Raw genomic sequence first — 13,182 nt, forward strand, 5'->3', positions numbered from 1 at the left:
TCAGGGAGGTTGACAAAATCAACAAGAGAGGTTGAAAATTCATTACGTTGGCTATAGCACATGCTTCGATGAATGGACACCCTTCAGGGCCGATAGAGGATCTGGATATTTTCCGTTTGTTCGCAGCGAAAAGCTATTCATTCCCTCGGAAAACTCTCTAGAGGATAGAAAGGAATCGTTCCATGGCCAACTTGCTCGTGAAATAAAGAAAAAGCTTTGGTCTGGACGGCGAGAGGACCCTGATATAAACATAGACCTTTATGTTGACCAAGATGTTTTCATGGAAGGTCTTGGGAATGTTTTGCCCGGCGTTCTTCAAAGAGGGAAGATGGTTTACCAATTGGAGTCAAATAGGGTGCTTGATTCATATCTGGGGCTGAAGTAGGATGAAAGAATTTTAAATGTAGCTGAAGATTTTGCCTATGTAATTCCAGGAACTATTAAGTATTGGTTGGGACATAGAAGTCCAATCATTGAATACAAGCTTATCGTTGTAGGTGTTCTTAACCCTTTCATAACCTGCTGCCTCCAGGAACTGAATCCTGTTTTTCTTCAGAAACAGTTGTTTGAGGGCATCAACCCCTTTGTGATTTGTGGATCTGAAGAAATCTTTAGAAGCTCTATTATTGTATTTTTCCAAGCCTTGCTGTGTGTACTATGCTATGTTCTGATAAAGTGACAGGAACTCAGGAACATGATAACATAGTGCATGCATGTAGGGAGTGACATCTTTTGCTGGGTAAACTTTGAGAAAGTGCTCAAACCATGATTTGATATTTCTTTGCAGTTCAAGAATACCTTCTTCAGATGTAAAATCTAGCTTCAAATCACTAGTTATGTCCATAAATTTAGCCCAGATCACTTGTATGTCTTTGTTTTGACTGCAATGAGGAACAAGCATAGGTCGGAATGTTTGTATTCTGAAAGAGTTTCGACTTTTCTGGTCCAGTAAGATCTCTATATTCCAGCTTTTTGCTCTCTTTGTTGATTCTAAAATTAAAAGTGATTCCCATACTTTTGATAAATTCTTCATAACATGTCATGTGTTTATATTTATCCCTTGGGAATCCATCAGAGGTTTTTTTTTTTCTCAATAGCATCACTTCTTCTCAGCTCTCTTATGAACAAGTCAATCAAAACATCTGAAATCCTCAGAAAAAGATGTAATGTATCTATGATGACATGGTCCATAGGTATAAAATCAAATAATGGTTGTGCCTTACAGTTGAATTTCTTTTCAGTGGAAAACCTTGCTATTTCGGCAACAGTTCTAGCACCAAATTTTGGGTCATTAATTGACCATGTTTTGCTTGTGTCCCACCGTTGCTCCCTGGGACACTTGCACCACACACAAGCATAATCCTCATTTGCCCTGCCTAAACCACATACCAGTGCTAAAAATTTCAAATCTACACCTAAAAAGTATTCAATTTTATATGTGCAATTATTTGCACTTATCTCCTTTAAGTTTGACATTTCCATTTGAAGGTCTGCTAGGCTGTCTCTCAGATTATGATATGTCTCTGTAGTTTTTATAACAGCAAGTACATAATTTCCCTTCTCAGCCATTGCCACATCCTTTTCATTGAGAATAGTAAATGTGAAGTTGACAACTGTAAGCCGCTTTCCAATATTTGTACCATCACCGCTAAGCTTGATCTTAATAGCTTCTCCATCATTGATTTCTCCATTCTTCTGAAGCCTAACAATGTGCTCTTGCAAACTTTCTGCAAATCCTAACTGAACACCTTCAGCATCTCCTGGTGTTGGTTTCAAGTTCCATTTACTGTTTAGCTCATTAATTCGCTTCTAGATAGAATATGTATTGGGGAGACCATTAGCCTTAATGGCAATTTCATGCCAGGCCTCATATTTATGTTATCAATGTCATCATTATCAAGGGCCTTTGGGTCAGACTCTGTAAATGGTAGCTCTCCCTCTCCAACAAGATTGAAAGTTTCATATTGATTAGTCTCAGTGTTGAGGACTTCAATTTTGGTTGCAACAAAATTGTACAGCCCAAGAAAAGAGAGTGTAGTTTGGCACTCGTCCTTCAGTTGGTTTTTAATTCTCTTTTGATGGTGCTTAGAATAGTCATTAAACTTCTTCTTAGCAGGGCCTCTACCTTTTTTCCCATTTTTAATCACTTTTTTGGCCAATTGAATAAATTTTTTCTTGTAGAAGGCCCCTTTCTTCTCAGCTTTCTTGAGAGCTTCTCGGGCTTTTTCATCCACTCGCAATCGCTTTGCCTTCTCCTGTACCAACGATTCTTCTAATTTTCTTTTTTTCTCCCCTTAACTGGCTGTTCTCATCTTTAAGCTGATGCACATCAACCTCGTTGTAATACACCTTAAATCGATACCGAGGGCCCGCTTCCAAATTGCTAAGAAGTGCATTTAATTGCCTTCCGCCACGATTACTAGCTTTCTTGACAGCTTTCTGAAGGCTGAATATTTTCTTTCTGAAGACTTCTGAAATGCGGTTATTGATTATTACACCTCGTATACCTGATTGCTCAAACACTTTGTTTACGATTGTTGAAAGGACCGACTCATGGTTTTCTCCGTCTTCGTCTTTACATTGCTTTGAAATAGTATAGATTAGTAAGCTGAAACGAAAAATTAATCGGGGAAGTTTACGAAAAATACAGCCAACAAGCTTAGAAAAGGCATTTATTTAGACTTCATACTGCGACAAACTTCACAAATCTTACTTGTTTATCTTGTAAATAAACGATGGCAGATTAATTCCCGAAGCGCTTTCTGAGTTTCCCGATCCCTCTCCTACTGCTTTCACGCTTACAAAACAGGAAAAAATCAAAAGGAGGAAGATACAGCTGTTTTGAAACGCCATTTGACGAGGGTAAATCTGCTTTTTGTTCGACACTTTACATATCAAAACAAAGGAAATTTGTTACTCTTTTTGATTCTGGCGGTACATTTTTAATTTGCGCCTACGTAAAAGAGATATCGTTTGAGACCCTTCGCTTGGTTGTGTTTTGATCAAAAACGCCTTGTTAATTTCACGCAACCGCTCGGAGAAAAGGTAAAAATGACGGGGGAAAAACTTTACCTTCAAGTTAGAAAATTAGCGAAATAGAAAGCCAAAATATTATAGTTTAAAATTTCAGAGGTACATTGAGTGCTTTTTCCGTAGAGAATTCGCACGATGGTAAAATATTCGAAAATTACACTCGATTTGAGTGGGGCGTTGAATTGGGCGTGGTCGCTATATTCATGTTAAGACTATTTGTACCCCATGAGTTTGATATGTTTCTCTAAAACACCAAGCACTGAAAATTTATGAGCAAAATTTGTCTCATGAAGCAAAATATGCTTAAAAATGAATAATTCACTCGCGGTGAAGAGTTTTAAAAGGTTACTTAGGTTCGGAATGTTTCTAAGAAAGTGACTCAACCGTAAATTAAATCTTATAGGCTTACTTTAGAAACTATCTTTGTGCTTTTTTAGGGACAACCTCATTTAAGAAATGCGGGTTTGTCTCAACGATTTTGTTCTCGGTCTAAGAATCATGCATTATTGATTGTTAAACATTAAATGAATAAAGTAGTTAAGCTATTTATGTCCTATATCAGACCAATAATTAACGATCATTCGTCGAGGCGAAGTGAATATTGTTAAATAATCCCCGAGAGGGAGTCGATTCAACAATATTCACTGAGGCTCAGGTTAATAATTGTTTTAGTGTAATTGCTCAAGTGCTTTCGCTTTCTGTTGAAAATTGTGTTATTGTTGAAACCATTCTGTTACAATTGTTTTTATAACATAGCGCTCGCGCAAGGTTATTCAGGGAGGAGCAAGGAGCTACCAGGGTAAAAATCCTTATGTACTGCACGGCTTTGCATCCATCACATGACGTGTACAATTTCACTTCGGCTGAAATTTTCCGTTGATCTTAGCGCGGTTTCAAAACTTTCAAGATTTTTTTTCCCGCTCTATTCCCATTTTGACAGACCTTCTGGAGCTCAAAAAGGAAACCAATGAACATGTGGTTCTTCCAAGCGACAAAGTTAGTTTTGGAGTTGACGATGTTTTATTCCCAAACGCTATGTGAATTATGGCTGAAAACAAAGCTAAGCTTTCTGACTTCAACTGAGGCTTGGCGACGTAGGATAATCTTCATAAACCGGAGAGAATATATATTTCAGTAGTGTCTTGCAGAAGAACGCTATTAAAAATCCGGCCAGCAGGTCTCGACCCTTTAGAGTTCAGCACGTTATGACAACGCCTCTCAATACAGGGAAACTATGCACGCCAAGATTACTAGTTCTACGATGACCGGGCGATTTCAAAAAGATTGTTTCTAATAGGAACTGATCCTCTTAATCGATTCATATAAGTACTTTCCAGCTATAAAATTAATTAAGAATTGCAATATTTATGGGATTCCTTATGGATGATGTGGTGGTGCATATTCTTCAACTTCTTGACCAAAGTCTGGAGTCTGGGTCAGGATGAACTGAGATTCTGTTTTCTCAGACGGTCTAACGGCTTCCAAACTGTGACTGTAACCGTATGAAAAGTACACCAACAAACCTGGAATGAACAATAACAACTTTTTACACTGGAACGTTTGCAACCATGACAAATATACACCAAGAAAAAAACAGGAAACTAATCCGAAAAAAAAAAAAAAAAAAAAAAAGAGAAGTTGGTCGACAGATCAAGAAACTCAACTTTTCATGTGGGCAAAATTTATGCCAGAGTGCTATGCCAGAGAAAAGGCGCCCTGGGGACGAGGTTGCCTCATCTTCTACTCGACCCAGTCCTCGAAGCTAACATTCAAATATTTCATACCAATTTTCCATTACTTACCAAGACACATCCAAATGCTAAACCTTATATACGTCCAATGATTCAGCGTCACCAAAAGCAAAGTATTGACAAATATCGTAAGGGCAGGAATGAACGGGACTCCTGGAACCATGAAAGGGAATGTGGCAGAATTTCTAGGCTGCCTGATGATCAACGTCAAAGATGAGACGATCATTAAACCGAAGATACAGGAAAGAATGATTGCCCAGACCTCCCCCGAGCTCAGATATGACTGTGTCTGAGTAAGGCAGATATTTAGGGCCATTATGGATACAGTCAGCAAGAATGCACCAACACGTGCATGGAAGCTTGTCGTACTGTCTGGTTCTGTTGTTACATTTGACGACTCCTCATCGTTGCTTTCGACTCGTTGGTAGGTAACCTCGTGACTAGCACCATCTTTGTCCTCAGTCTCGCCAGGACGGCAGCAGACCGACTGAAGCCATTTTCGGGTCCTTTCTTTGGTTCTGTCGTCGTCATATTTGACGGTTTGTACTCCAGGAGTGTAACGCGTCACCAACACAGCAATAGCTACCATGGTGTACGACATTATGGTACCGATAGACAACAACTCCACCTAAAAATACATGTGAAAATGACATACCAAGAGTGAGGTGAAGATGGCTGGATATTGGCCGAGTTCTCTTTTTGCGTTTCCATGGATCGAGACGAGGTCGAGTCTATAGAAACACGAAAAAGGAACTAGCCTAATGTCCAGTCACCTTGACCGAACAAGCTTGGTCAACAAAGGATTAATTGTATCTATATATCGAAAGTATCTCGCTTTGTTTTAATAAAAGATTTAATAATGAGAGCCGGGAGAGAGAGCTTATTGTGTTTGCAGCAAAATAAACCCTCAAGAGTCGTTTATGTTTTCTTTGGTTTGACAGTCTTTTGCCTCTTTTTGCGACTCTATCGCCGCTATTGTCCACAAATTACGAACTTTGTAAGTCTGCTCCATGCGACGTTTTTTAGCGCAGGATCGAGGCAGGCAATCCCAAGTAGGCAAGATGGGTCCATGATGCCCAGTTGGGTTGCCAATCAGAACACAGGATTTGCTTCATATTGCTCACGAACGATGCCAGCGATATGATACAGAAAGATATTTTAAGAATTAAAATTTCCCTCAGTATCCTTCTTAATAAATGTCGAACGTTCTCTCTGGAACCACAACGCGTTCAAATGGAAACCGTGTTTTTTTACGTTTTCCATTTTTTAGGTGTTCGTTCTAAGCTACGATTGGCGTTAAAAAGAGAATTTTTGTCGCTGCTAATGCTAAAAAAAGTTACTATACGGAGAATAATTCAAATTCAGTCCAAAATTCCATTCTAGGGAATACACCCACTTCTACTAAATTACCTGTTATGTTAATAGTAACATACTTCGACAGCTTCGCTAGTGAATCATGTTTAGACAGCTCTCGCGAGACTCGAATTTGCTTTTAGTTAAAAAATTCAAAGAAATTAATTCCAATTAAGAAACTAACCAGTTGCTTTACGTCAAGAAGTAAAGCAAGGATTGCAGCTAAACTTCCTTCAACCAAAACCGCACGAACTGGAACCTTTGTCTTCTCGTGCACATGCGCAAACCAGTTGAATAACAATCCGTCAGACGCCATGGAGTATGCAATACGTGGGCCTGCGAATGAGTTGGCCACCAGGGAGCTCATTGTTGCACAGAGCCCACCTATTGCCACCACGTATTTGGCGCCGCTCAACCCACGTTGAACAAAAACCTCAGCCAGAGGAGCAAAGTGGCTCAGTTTATGATAAGGTATCATTAATGTAAGCACCGTTGCGACTCCAAAATACGCCAAGAAACTTATCACAAGAGTAAGAATGGTAGAGAAGGGTAACGAATGCTTGGGATTGATAGCTTCTTCTCCCGCCGATCCTATGACGTCAAATCCAACGAAGGCGAAAAAGCAGCTTGCCCCAGCTGCTAGAGTACCTCGAAACCCGTACGGGGCAAATTTTGGTTTCCAGTTCTCCCCATCGGCGAAGTAAAATCCAATAACGATAATAAACAAGATGACGGCTAAGTTTACGAAGGTTACGATTTTATTCGCAAGAGATGATTTTTGTGCTCCCAGCGAGACAATAAAAGAAGCCGCCAAGGCCAGTGTGAATGCCAAGAAGTCAGGAAAGCTTCCAAGGCCAGAAACGTTCCATGTGGCTATATCGTTCATAAAGAACTTGAATATATAACCCTGAGCAAATGAGTTGATATACTCGCTGCAGGCGCGCGCCAGGCTTGCAGCAGCGATGACATATTCTAGAATCATGTTCCAACCGACAACGAACGCCCAAAACTCTCCAACAGTCGCATACGAGTACATGTATGCGGAGCCGGCCTTGGGAATACGGCATCCAAACTCCGCGTAACAAATCCCAGACAAAGCGGCAGCAACAGCAGCAATAAAAAATGAGATAATAACAGCGGGCCCAGCGATGTCACGTGCTAATTCCCCTGTGACCACGTACAGGCCAGCACCTAACACACAGCCCACACCTAAAAAAGTGAGATCTGAGGTTGTAAGGCATCTTTTAAGGCGGCTCTCCGATAGCCAGTCTTCTGTAGGCTTTATACGTGTTAAGTTGTCACGCACTTTGGAGCAGCTGTTCATCGCTGTCAAAATAAAAAAAAAGTTGTTTTTATCTAACGGTTACTTTCGATTCATTAGTTCGAGTGTGTGTTTTTTTCATTCAGTATTAATATTTTTTTAATTCACCAGTTACGGACTTCCAGCGATAAGAGGAAAAGATAGAGATGGAAAGGATGAATTCCACGTTCTTTTACTTTTTCGCTTGCTTTAATTTCCTCGCTTGATTAGGGAAGGAAAGGAAATTGCCTACGACACAGAAATTTATGAGATTTTCTGTTGCTTTCCTTATCTATCATTTATTAATGTATTTTGGTATTCATGCATAATAACACAGCTTCCCATTGTCGAGGTGTCTGTCGGTTTTAAAAGAAGCGGTGAAAAGTCGAGTGTTCTTTTCTAGCTATGGTGCGTGCCACACAATTTGCCTCAGTAACCTTTAGTTAAATAAAAAAAAGCTTAAAGCAAAGGCTAACTAGTCGGTTTAGGTCAAAGCACAGCCTTGCGTCATTTTCTGTGCTAAAGTAATCTTGAAAACAAAGGGCAAGTTTGAAAGAGCTAAGCTTCACTAGAATAACCAAGTAAGGCAGAGGTGTTCGACTTCTAAAATGAAATTAATAAATTATTTGATGCTGGCGATGAAATTTTGAACCAGCTACGAGGATATGCGCGGCTTGCGTGTTATTGAGCAACAGGGCTTTCGTATATCGTATAAAAGTCTGTATATCAGTCCGTCAGGGAAAAAAACGAAAGAAACAACGAAATAAATAAAATGAAGACAACATAATTGATTGAGTGAGCCTGTGTACAGTATGTGGTATTTAGTTATTGAATGCAAACAGACATATTGGTATAGCCAAAACGCAACCAAATAAAAAAAGCAGTAAATTAGGAATGGTTGAGTGTAAAGCGACACTGATTAGCTAAGTCACCCTTAAGCATTGTTTTGTAATTTACTAGAAGATAAATATTGATGAGCGAATGGGAAGAAAATTTTTTTCCATACTTGTGACCCAAGAATCGATTTTCGTTATCTGCAGACGATTACTCAGTTTAGAAGAAAACTGATACTAAAAAAAAAATACCCACAGCTTTCAACCAAAATGCCTAGTCAGCCTTGTCAACGTTTCCATGATTTCTAATGCAGATGCTCATAGTTAATTTTTCTTTTCTTAGACTTCGGCAGTAAGGAGGGTTAAGACACTAAACGTACCTTCTCTCAGTAAAAGAGATCCTCCGTCAAGTTATTAAAAAGCGACCGTTAACGTTTGGATAAAGCGAGCTGAAGTTCACTGAAAGTCCGCCCGTTCTAGTCCCGCTATTGGGATCACGTAGTAGTGTCTTTATTGGTCAGTTTACACCATAATTAGCAAAAGCGGGAGGTATATCATTAAACACAGAATACATTATCGTGTGTAGCGAAGCATTTAAGTGCCTATGACACGAAAATTGTTTTGGGTAAATATTCAGCTTATCATAAGTACAAACCAATTCCGAAAGAAGAAAAATTTCAAAAAACTTAAAACTCGGTTTCTTCGGGCCCTAAAGTGCTCTTATTTTATCTTTTTAAATGTTTCCCGTGGACTGGTAACGAATTAGCGGGTGATGACGTAAATACTGTGAAAATTCTCCGTTGACACCTACAAATCTCTCACAAATCTTGTAATTTTGTATAGTCAGCGTTGAAATGCTCTCGAAATAATGTCCGATAGCGATGCATAGCTGCCTTCAGCAAGCTCTACCGAGAGTTGTGATACGTCGTACTCAACTAGTAGATAAGAAATGGAAGTTGCGAGTACAGTTCAGCCCTACGAACGAGAACCGCGTGCATCAAACTGTGGTGTTTAAGTCAGGATTAGAACAAAAACTTCGCGTTACTGAATGTTTAGTTTGTTGCGTTTGTGTTTTGTTTTTTATGGCGAAATCGGTAAAATTTCCGCACAGCCCCATACTACATTATGCATTCAGTTCTTGGATAGAGAAAACCAGGACAAAGACAATACATTGCCATCGGGAAAACATTTTTCTTTTTCAATAATATGGACCTGTGCGGAAATTTCACTGCGAAATCTATCATGGTTAAGAATGGGTAGCTGTGTTCGTTTCTGTTGCCATAACAATTTATTCCTTCGCACTATGTGCGGCGAAGGTTCCCCTCGGTCAATGCTTTGGAGGGTAAAATTTGCGCACAGCCCCATACTATTGTTAAACAAATCTGTTTTCCCAATGGCAATGTATTGTTTTTGTCGTTTTTTGCTCTATCCAAGAACTGGAGACACTTTTTGGCAGCCAAATCGTAATTTCAGTGCACAAAAGAATGGTCAAGATGAACTCACTAGGCGTCAAGGTCGATTATTTCTAATTTTAAAAACAGGTATCAACCAGAAAATGCAAAACAAATTTCGTGTCAGGGGCACTTTAAATAGACGCCGGACAACAATAACAATACAATACAACCTAACACAAGAAACAAAAGAAGCACACAATGTAAGTCTAATTGACAAGAACTCTCTGCACGAAAAAAAGGAAACTTATCAAGAAGTGAAAAACACAGGCAAGGATGGAAGTGAGCTTGATCCGAGCGCCGATAGTACGAGGGACAATGTTTTGTTAATGAACTAATCGAAACAGATGAAACCTGCTTTTCGCCTTTTGCTCCTCTTTGGTCTTATCAGTGATAATAAACCAAGCCTCCCTTTTCCAGGGCTGTCACTGAACAATGAGTTATGGATTGAGGGGGGAGGGAGGGAGAAAATGGTGCAATTATCGTATCCTGCTTAAAGTCAGTGTAATACAGTCAGAATTCCCCCAACTGCCACAACGGAGACAGAGAAAAGACAAAGAAAAGTGGCCATTAAGAGAGGTTTGGGTGTAAGATGATACAACACAATTTTTCAAAGGTTAGAATATTTATCTTTCACCGAGTGCTAAAAGGAGAAACGTGAACAAAACAAAACTAACAAGGTGCGGCAAGAGGTTAAAAACTTTTATAATCTCTTGGGTGCAGTGAGTCTGTTTGTTTTTTTCAGTATTGCAGACTTTTTTGCTGTAGTTGTATTAAACTGTCCAAGATAGCCTCCTCGAGGTTTTTGTCACACGTTTCTTTTACACCGTCGATTATGTAGTCGGTGTAAAGAGGTAATTCAGGCACTTGGGACTCAGATTGGTAGCCTTTGCAGAAGAAGGGTCCGTCAGTAGAGGTTGGATTCCAAAACAGTTGTTTTACCGGTGATTTTAATAACCTCTACTAATATTCTGAGATTTAAAAATAAGAAAGGCATCTAAACGAAATGGCGATGAAACCTAATAAAAACCACTGAGGCCTAAAAATTTAGGTTCTCTAATAAGAAAAAAAAAGAACATTAATTTTAGAAAAAATACTACTGAGCTCACATTGCGCTCACTTGTAAGAAATTCTACCAGCATACGAAAAGATCATTCGTGTCCCTGGGAAGAAATGTGATATATTCGACAACTGGAAACGTTTGAGTAATTCGGTTCAGCAAGATGCGTAGCTCTTATCTGTGACTGCGTTCTCCCCCAAAACCTCACGAGAGGAGACTTTGGACACAGTCTCTCTAGAAGCGGCCCGGTGCGTTTCGGGTCAAAAATCGATTTCTTTCAAACCTTGCCCAGGAATCTACCTTAGTCTAAAAGTAATCGAAACCATCTTGGCTTCAGCGCTCAAACGCAAGGTTTCAACAACACCGAATATCAAAAATGGCACAAATTGCCGAGCTCGTCTTTTCACAAAATTCTAGTTCTAGTTCTAGCAAGATGCGTAGTTCTTATCTGTGACTGTGTTCTCCCCCAAAACCTCACGAGAGGAGACTTTGGACGCAGTGTCTCTACAAGCGGCTCGGTGCGTTTCGGGTCAAAAATCGATTTCTTTCAAACCTTACCCAGGAATCTACCTTAGTCTAAAAGTAATCGAAACCATCTTGGTTTTTGCAAATAAAGCAAAATAATCTTTTTCTGAGCGAAAATCGCTTCAGCGCTCAAACGCAAGGTTTTAACAACACCGGGTATCAAAAATGGCACAAATTGCCGAGCTCGTCTTTTCACAAAATTCTAGTTCGAGGGTTTCTTTTGCTTCGCATATTTATATCAAACATATCAACCCTTTATTGGAACAAAGCACGTAAATTTTGTTTTTTTAACGGTTTTTTTCACTGCAAAGTATTTGTTTTGTTTGACGCCTACTTTGACGATACCGCCATGACCAAAAATATGCAACTTTTTATCTCGGCTCAGCGCAAAATTCCAACTTCTTCCCCAGGATATTTTTATTCAGACTGACTAAAATAGGGTAGAAGAGCATGGAAATATAAAAACATGTGGTGGTTTCGGCGAAATTCTAGAATAGCCGGCCGACAAATTGCGTGCATTTTCGAAAATTCGACCTAACAATATGCACATGCAGCGGTCTAAAAAATAAACGAAACTTATACAGCCAACTAATGTTTGACGAGTGATTTGAGTCCATAAATGCTTTCTAAAGACTCACAATAGGATAAAACATCATTAAGTAAAGAAAATCTTCATCTTCATCAAAGAAATACAACCGCCGAGAGTTGACTCTTAGCTCTAGGCGATCTTTTGTTTTGTTTATCACTCAATTAATGAGGAAGGGGAAAAAACTTCAGAGGCAGGATAGCTATGACAAGATTCAAGTTTATTCAGAATATCTCATGTTGTTCATTTAGAAACTGCTTATCTTAAAAGCACTTAAAGCGCAGTCCTTTTAATTCGAAAATGTAACCTTTAATCTAAAAGAATTTCGCCTTGAGAACTTACTTAGTGAAAGGGCCCCTCTTTAGTGTTCATAAACTTTAAGTTCTCATAAAATCGTCAGAAAAAAGATATTTTTCGTTAAAAACTGGATTATTATCTCCCTGTAGATATAAAGAACGGTACAGAACTCTTCCTATATTCGTTAATTTTGTGTCACGCAATGCAACCTTGCGAAATTCAATTACAAATGGCGTCGATGGTTTTGAAGCACTTCACAAAATTTTAGACGAATTGGAAGAAGAGGGGGCGAACATGGAGTGGTGGCGAACAAGGAGTGGTGTGTGCAAACGCGCTCAAGGCTGAAAGAGGCTAAGTTTAACTTGAAGACGACTTGTCGAGATAACTGCAAAGCGGAAGACTAGTGTCCCGACCACCATACTGTATTCGCCCTGAGCGATCCCACTGATGCTGATTATTGCACAGATTGTAGCCACGACCATAATATGTCGTGTAAAGACTGTGAGGCATTAAAGGAAGCTATTCAGGGAATTCATTCTGCCATTGAATAGTATTCCTCCAAGCTAAGTAATAAAGAGAAGGAGGATGATCTTCGACATGATGCACTTGTTGATGAAGAGAAAGTCAAGGAGCCGAAGGCACACATTATGCGCGCCCACAATCAGGAAAAATGCAAGCAAAGTGTCTTACTTTCTCTTCTGGAGGACGAAGTTTTTATATTATCTGACTGGGCAATGAAGTTTTTGCAAATAAAGTTTCGCGAAAAACAATCAGAATCGTTTGAAAAGAGAGGCATAAATTGGCATATATGCATTGTCATTGTCAAGATAGGAGGGAAGCTTGAAGTCTCCACTTACGCTCACCTGTTGAACAGTTGTGGCCACAAAACACACGATTGGTTCACTGTTCTCTCAATCCTCGGGCAACTCATGACTGTCATAAAAATGAGCCATCCAACCACTACAATAGTGTACCTAAGATCAGACGAAGCGG

The 13,182-nt window shown here is 39.5% G+C and overlaps 1 protein-coding gene across 1 annotated transcript; it reads right to left on the reverse strand.

The window, feature by feature from the left end:
* Window positions 1–4,129: 4,129 nt before the first annotated feature.
* On the reverse strand, window positions 4,130–7,461 carry LOC131793925 (cationic amino acid transporter 2-like). The gene is made up of 3 exons (XM_059111426.2): window positions 6,322–7,461; window positions 4,836–5,412; window positions 4,130–4,556 (listed from the first exon to the last, which is right to left on the reverse strand). Exons 1-3 carry the CDS (start codon window positions 7,459–7,461, stop codon window positions 4,411–4,413), a joined length of 1,863 nt encoding a protein of 620 aa, XP_058967409.2. The 3' UTR covers window positions 4,130–4,410.
* Between the last annotated feature and the right edge of the window lie 5,721 nt (window positions 7,462–13,182).

The sequence above is a fragment of the Pocillopora verrucosa genome, chromosome 9 (assembly GCF_036669915.1).
Source record: "Pocillopora verrucosa isolate sample1 chromosome 9, ASM3666991v2, whole genome shotgun sequence".
In the NCBI taxonomy this organism is placed as follows: domain Eukaryota; kingdom Metazoa; phylum Cnidaria; class Anthozoa; order Scleractinia; family Pocilloporidae; genus Pocillopora; species Pocillopora verrucosa.